This window comes from Eleutherodactylus coqui, chromosome 12 (genome assembly GCF_035609145.1).
Source record: "Eleutherodactylus coqui strain aEleCoq1 chromosome 12, aEleCoq1.hap1, whole genome shotgun sequence".
NCBI classification, from domain to species: domain Eukaryota; kingdom Metazoa; phylum Chordata; class Amphibia; order Anura; family Eleutherodactylidae; genus Eleutherodactylus; species Eleutherodactylus coqui.
Window position 1 is genome coordinate 49514071 of NC_089848.1, and position 7770 is coordinate 49521840.

At 38.3% G+C, this 7770-nt stretch overlaps 1 protein-coding gene across 2 annotated transcripts in view; it reads left to right on the forward strand.

Moving 5' to 3' along the window:
• Positions 1–3609: 3609 nt before the first annotated feature.
• The window catches only part of EOMES (eomesodermin), a 5195-nt gene continuing 1034 nt past the window's right edge, over positions 3610–7770 (forward strand). Inside the window, exons 1-6 of one of the 2 annotated variants that reach the window (XM_066585709.1) lie at positions 3610–4588; positions 4940–5094; positions 6151–6272; positions 6931–7089; positions 7179–7240; positions 7439–7770. The exon at positions 7439–7770 is cut by the window's right edge and continues 1034 nt beyond it. In XM_066585709.1, coding sequence (XP_066441806.1) covers positions 3819–4588; positions 4940–5094; positions 6151–6272; positions 6931–7089; positions 7179–7240; positions 7439–7770 — 1600 coding nt within the window. In that variant the 5' untranslated portion in view covers positions 3610–3818. The remainder of the gene's footprint in view (positions 4589–4939; positions 5095–6150; positions 6273–6930; positions 7090–7178; positions 7241–7438) is intronic. The other variant, XM_066585710.1, reaches the window with a different exon arrangement.

Consider the following 7770-nt stretch of genomic DNA (forward strand, 5'->3'; position numbering starts at 1 on the left):
ATAGATAGATAGATAGATAGATAGATATGAGATAGATAGATAGATAGATATGAGATAGATAGATATGAGATAGATAGATATGAGATAGATAGACAGACAGATAGCAAAAGTTAATTGTTATATACTTTTCTACCCCTCTTTATCCACATTTTCTACCTTCTATTCAATATGTCCTCACAATTCATTTCCAGATAATTGTACTTGCAGGTTCTTGTTAAATAATATGCAAAAATGAGTTCTGTTGACACATAAAATGTTATCCTGCATATTTCTGTATCACGTTAAATTCTGTTAAATAGATTATTTGTCATTTGTAAATTGCTGATATCACAAGTGTTTTATTTCGGGCTCCTGATTATTTTAATACATTGCCGCACAGATATTTTCTGATCATCACCATGGAAGTAAATGACTACAATTCTTCAGTCCCAGGAGTCGATCATCAGTGAAGTAGTTACAAATGTAGCAGAGCTGACTTTGTTTCAATTTGTCCAGTGACAAAGATTAACAAACACCAAAGACAAACTCCTCTTTACCACATCTGTAGTGGAGATCTGTGTGTCACTTCCTCTTTCTCGACTTTTTGTATCACATTCAGATTTTTTTTTATTGATAGTGACACACATCGGTTTATGTGGCATTTAGAGTCATATACAGCTCTGGTTTTAGATCTGATGCTCAATACATTGCACTATTGCCCTTGTCAATAATATAAACTAATCTTGAGTCATAATTACTTCTCAGTTTGCGTCTCATCAATATTTCCAGCCCGGTGTCCCCCCTGTTGATGGTGAAAAGGGAACCTGGATTTAGTATATGTAGAGGTAATTAGTGGGGCTGGTATCTCACCAGGACTATTATTCACCCACCGCCTTGGTCAATATCTCAATGCCCATTCCTTATGGCTCATATTGTAATCTGTTTAAGCAATAGTAAAACCTGAGATTAGTGCAAGTAGAATCTTTTGCAAATGAGTTCTATGAGTTAAGCTCTGGACAACAGAGCTAGCAGTCTAAATGTATGCAGTCTCTCTCTCTCTCTCTCTCTCTCTCTCTCTCTCTATATATATATATATATATATATATATATCAGTGTTGTGTTGAGTTATATTGCATTATCTTATATGTGTATATGCATTATCTTATAAGATGTTGAGAATAATGCTGGCGTATACAGTATCACACCTATGTGGGTATATGTAGAAAGCTCTGGAGATTTCTGGTCTCCTGTGTCACAACCTCCACATCCCATCAGTCTTCCTACCCAGTTACTGTAACTTGTATGGGACACCCTGGAGTGCCACCAAAAATCCTCTTAAACTGATTATTGAATGAGTTCCTCTCCTAGCCAGGATTCCTGTTAGTCTACATTAACCATCCATTTACTGGGGAGTGATAAGATGCAGTGATGGAAGCTGCTAGATGGTCCTATATGCTATCACCTACAAATCTGTAAAAGTCATATATCAGGCTCTTTTCCTTGTGCTCCCCAAACAATAAAAGCCCTGATAAACCCAACTGCTGCCGACCAGCTCCCTGGTAGTCTGCCTGCACGATCTGCCAGTACTCCTTGCTTTCTTTGCTCAAGCAGCCTGGTGCGATTCCCTCAAGTGTTCGATGTTATCACCTATAGAAAAGTGAGATTACCAGACCGAAAATGTGAAGATTTCTGGATTTCCCGGATTCCATGAGGCTCATCATCATACTCATCATCACAAACACAGATCATGGATTCTGAGAAATTCCAGGTTATTAAGACATAAAAGATGGCTCTGGCAAGAAATACAGCTGCAGAAGAATACGTCTGGGTGTGAAGGAGAGATAGATAGGTAGATATCAGATAGATAGATAGATAGATAGATAGAGAGATAGACAGATATGAGATAGATAGATAGATAGATAGATATGAGATAGATAGATAGATATGAGATAGATAGATAGATATGAGATAGATAGATAGATAGATAGATAGATAGATAGATAGATATGAGATAGATAGATAGATATAAGATAGAGAGATAGATAGATACGAGATAGATAGATAGATAGATAGATATGAGATAGATAGATAGATAGATAGATAGATAGATAGATAGATAGATATGAGATAGATAGATAGATAGATATGAGATAGAGAGATAGATAGATAGATAGATAGATAGATATGAGAGCGATAGATAGATAGATAGATAGATAGATAGATAGATAGATAGATAGATAGATAGATAGATAGATATGAGATAGATAGATAGATATGAGATAGATAGATATGAGATAGATAGATAGATAGATAGATAGATATGAGATAGATAGATATTAGATAGATAGATAGATAGATATGAGATAGATAGATAGATAGATAGATAGATAGATAGATAGATATGAGAGCGATAGATAGATAGATAGATAGATAGATAGATAGATAGATAGATAGATAGATAGATATGAGAGCGATAGATAGATAGATAGATAGATAGATAGATAGATAGATAGATAGATACGAGCAAGATAGATAAATAAAATGAGTACATTTGTTTTAGGCGTTATGAACATTATATGACTGTGATTGTACTATAATCATTGCATGTACTTAGTGTTAGCAATAATTTTTTATTGTCTTCCTTTGTTCTTATCCATCCTTTCATCAAAGTGTAACTACACATATATTTAATACTATCTGAATGTGATCTATAGTGTAATATAAAAGATACGCCATGCATATTTAACACTGTACCAACTTTTGGATGACAATTGGTCTGGACACTTGCAAACTGCAAACTGCATACAGGTCATCAGATATGAAGCACCGGCTACTAAATACATTGCTTACAAATGAAATGAGCCTTGGTTTCCTTAATCTTTCTCCAATCAAATCCTCTGCCCTTATCAGTGATCACAGCGCTGATGTGTCTAAATAAATCCATATTCATCACAAACTATCTTTGTTTGGTCATTTTCAAAAGATCGCCCATTTGGGTGGTACATTAAAATATTGAGTTGTAGGGAGTGTAAGAATATACATACAAAAAAGAAAAGAAAAAATATATATACATATACATATATATGTATGAGTGTGTGTGTGTATATATATATATATATACACACACATATATATCTATATATATAGATATATATATTGATAGATATATATAAAGCACAGCGAACATCTACAGCAATCTGCACTCCCCTACTTGTTTATTGACCCGCTTCCCAGAAGACCTGAGTGATCCTTCCATGGCAGGTTATGTAGCGTAGTTTACATTCAAGTTTAAACCCCCAAAACCTTTCTGGTTCAGAGAATTTAGGATAAAATAATAATTGCCAGCAATGCATTTGATCTTCACCGCTAAGTAGCCAGTGAGAGAGGCACAGGTGACATGTTCCAATTAGGAATTGTCTAATTAAATTAGTGTCACAAAAAAGCAACCAATAATCCAGAGGCGGAGGGGTAAGGGGGAGGGGGGTTATCTTCTGTCCTCTCTGAGCTGTGCTATAAAAGAATCAGCAAGCCCCTCCCTGGAATCATGAGCCCTACTAATGGAGGTGTGAAGAGAACGACCATATAAAAGTCACACAGACTGCTTCTTGACACATTTCACAGAGAGGAGACCAGTGAATGACTTGTGTGGGCTGTTCCTTTAACATTCTCATCAAGTGGAAGACACCAATGGATCACAAAGTAAACTGAAAGGACATTGTTATCTTGTGAAGCCCTCCCAGCACTTGTTGGAGAGCCCCTTCCCTACCAGAGTGAGGGTCTGCCCTTCATGGTCTCAGCATCAGCCCAGCACTGAAGAAGAAGGTTGATCAAGACAGAGAATGCAGCTAGGAGAGCAGATCCTGACCAGCTCTGCTCCTAACCTGCCTCACACTTTCTACCCTCTGCCAGGGGACCCTAGTGGCGCTACGCAGAGCCCAGGCTTGGACTTTAGTGTTGGACAGCATAAAAGCCAACAGCAGCAGAAGAAGTTCTCCAGAGGAATCCACCTAGACAGCCCCAGAGATCCAGGCAGCTCCACCAACTCTGGTAGCACAATGCTCAGTGAGGCCACTGAGGGCTTTCAAGCTACGAAGACCTTACAAGACACTGGAAGAAAGGGCTCCCCAGTTGGAGAAGAGGACCTGAGCTCTGCACCACCAACCTCAGCTCCACGCTACCTGGACAACTCTCTACAGTCAGCTTCTGAGCGCTACTACCTGCCACCCCAGGGGCAGCAGCCCCAGCAAACAGGGGCAGAGCTGGGATCCCCCTGCTCCATCTTCCCCTATGCTCCCCCACAACACACCGCAGTGTACCCAGCTGGAGGGACCACAAGGTACCCCCCATACAGCAGTATGCTGCCCCCCACAGGTTTTTCCCCTCCAGTATGCCCTTCTCGTCCTCAGTACTCCACCGGTTATCAGTACAGCCAGGCACCTGGCAGCATGTACAGTCCATACCCAGCTGCTGGCTCAGGCAGTGGGCTTAGTGCACTAGGGCTGCCAGGCAGTGGGACTGGTGTGCGAGCACAGATCTACCTCTGTAATCGTCCCCTGTGGCTCAAGTTTCATAGGCACCAGACCGAGATGATCATCACCAAGCAGGGCAGGTAAGTCCTCTAACTATTTTCTATGTTAACCTAAGTTAAAAAGTATTGTCACAATATAAACTTTCTATGCCAGATACAAATACTTGGCTGGCACACATAGCAGCCATTGTGTGATACCGAATTCTGATTCCGCAGGCTTAAGGCATAACTTGGATATTGTATGAAAACTTTTTTTTCTGTTCAGACTATTAATCATTTGACTGTGATATACCCCATGTGTAAAAAGGAAGCTGCTTCATTAATGCCACCTTTGCCGTGACCTGTGTATTTGACAAGTATCACTATACTCAATATCCAGCTTATGAATTCATCTTATTGATTACATTTTTAATTGTTTGTATCACTTTACAGGAGAATGTTTCCTTTCCTGAGCTTCAACATTACCGGGTTAAACCCCACATCCCATTATAATGTATTTGTAGAAGTGGTGCTGGCAGATCCAAATCACTGGCGATTTCAAGGGGGTAAATGGGTGACGTGTGGAAAAGCAGACAACAATATGCAGGGTGAGTCTTTGTAACTTTTTGTGAGGGGGTCATAGCAGTAATGCGGATTTGATAAATACCTCAGTGTGTTGACTGAATGAGCAGAAGCTTGTGGTTACAAAAAGAACTATTACGCATGCCTATTCTATCTATCTATCTATCTATTTATCTATCTATCTATCTCATATCTATCTATCTATCTTATCTATCTCATATCTATCTATCTATCTCATATCTATCCACCTATCTATCTATCTCATATCTATCTATCTATCTCATATCTATCCATCTATCTATCTCATATCTATCTATCTATCTATCTTATCTATCTCATATCTATCTATCTATCTTATCTATCTCATATCTATCTATCTATCTATCTATCTATCTATCTATCTATCTATCTATCTATCTCATATCTATCTATCTATCTATCTATCTATCTATCTATCTTATCTATCTCATATCTATCTATCTATCTCATATCTATCTATCTATCTATCTATCTATCTATCTATCTATCTATCTATCTATCTATCTATCTATCTATCTATCTATCTATCTATCTATCTATCTATCTTACCTATCTCTCTATCTATCTCATATCTATCTATCTATCTATCTATCTATCTATCTATCTATCTATCTATCTATCTATCTATCTATCTATCTATCTATCTGCCTGCCTGTCTGTCTATTGAGATAGATATCAATATAGTTATCTACATTGACATACCTATATTACTGTAATCTATATGACTATCTTTAGATATCTGTTATATTATAATCTATCCATATATCTATCTAAATTATATCTGTCCGTCCATATATTTTCTATCTTTCTAACAAATTTTTTATCATCCAAGGTCATTCCTCTATGTCTTTCTTACCTTTAGAAATAAAATATTGAAAATAAAAACCTATAAAAGCATATAATATATCATATAATACGGCTACTCCGTTTCTTGTCAGGACAAACTACACAAACTTCCACACATTGATGATGGATAAGTAGTATCTGCTCCAGCCTCACATACTGTGCCCTATATCTCACCAAGATATTTATTTATATTACAGGTAACAAAGTGTATGTACACCCTGAGTCTCCCAACACTGGGGCGCACTGGATGAGACAGGAAATCTCCTTCGGCAAATTGAAACTCACTAACAATAAAGGAGCCAATAATAACAACACTCAGGTAAATGCGGCTGCAAAAAATACCGTGGACAGTGCATGTAGAGAAGTATTATATGACTGAGGGATATTCGGTACTCTGTGCAAGTGATTCCATATAGTATAAAATGTAGATCTAATAGATAGTCCAAGTAGATAGATATCATTAACTTTTCTATTGTTTGATGGTTTTGCTTTATATAGTGTCTGTGAATTTCTTTTGATGTAGTGTTATCAGCACCTTCTCCACATATGCACTTGTGATTCACCTCGTACTTTTTTTAAAGGTCTTTAATCTATTTTTTGTCACCATTTCTACACCCACCTTGAACTCTGCCTCCCTGATCTGTGGAACTACTATCACTATTCTTTACCGGCAATTTCTATCTGCGCCCTTTTTCTCTATGAGCTCTGTCTACCTGCCAGCATCAAACCACTACTCATTCTCCGGCATGGTTCTCTATCAGCTCTCAATCACCATGACTCCCCCTTTTTTGTCTACCTACACCCCCAACTAGCACTTGCTCTTTACTGGAGATCTCACATCCACAATCTACCACCACCTGCTGCCTATACATCCACCGGTCTTATACTTTTTTGCTGTCTACATAACTTTTGCTTGTACTATATTATTTTCTTAAATGACCTTTATTCTCAATGTTATCTATATTATCTGTTGTTAGATGATCGTGCTGCAGTCTCTACACAAGTATCAGCCCCGTCTCCATATAGTAGAAGTGAGCGAAGATGGAGTAGAAGATCTAAATGACTCTGCCAAGACCCAGACATTCACATTCCCAGAAACCCAGTTCATTGCTGTCACAGCCTACCAGAATACAGATGTAAGCGCAGATACTTGTACTGTACATTTCTTACATGGTGTTGGAATGTAGCAAATAATATTTAATACCAATATATTTTTCCTCATTAGATTACACAATTGAAGATTGATCATAACCCCTTTGCAAAAGGCTTCAGAGACAACTATGACTCGTAAGTAATTAATTAACATTTTCTTTCATATCATGCGATTTTTAAGGCATTTACAAGTCACTAAAGTCCATTGCACTTTAGACATATCTCAATGAATCTTGCACTCCATAATGTCCTTGACCTTGGTAAATGTGTAGATGGCCCCTATACAGTCAATGATCATGTCATAGTCATACTTGGCTCTTATTCTTTTTGTAGCATGTACACCGCTTCAGAAAATGACCGATTAACTCCATCTCCTGCGGATTCTCCTAGATCCCACCAGATAGTGCCCGGGGCCCGCTACAGCGTCCAGCCTTTCTTCCAGGAACAATTTGTCAACAACCTGCCCCCCACCAGGTACTACAGCGGAGAAAGGACTGTACCTCAAACCAATGGTCTCCTTTCACCACAGGGCAATGAAGAAGTGACCACCGTGCCCCCACAACGGTGGTTTGTAACCCCAGTTCAACAAGCTGCGGCTAACAAATTGGACATGGGTCCTTATGACACAGACTATTCTTCTAGCTCACTTCTTACTTATGGCATAA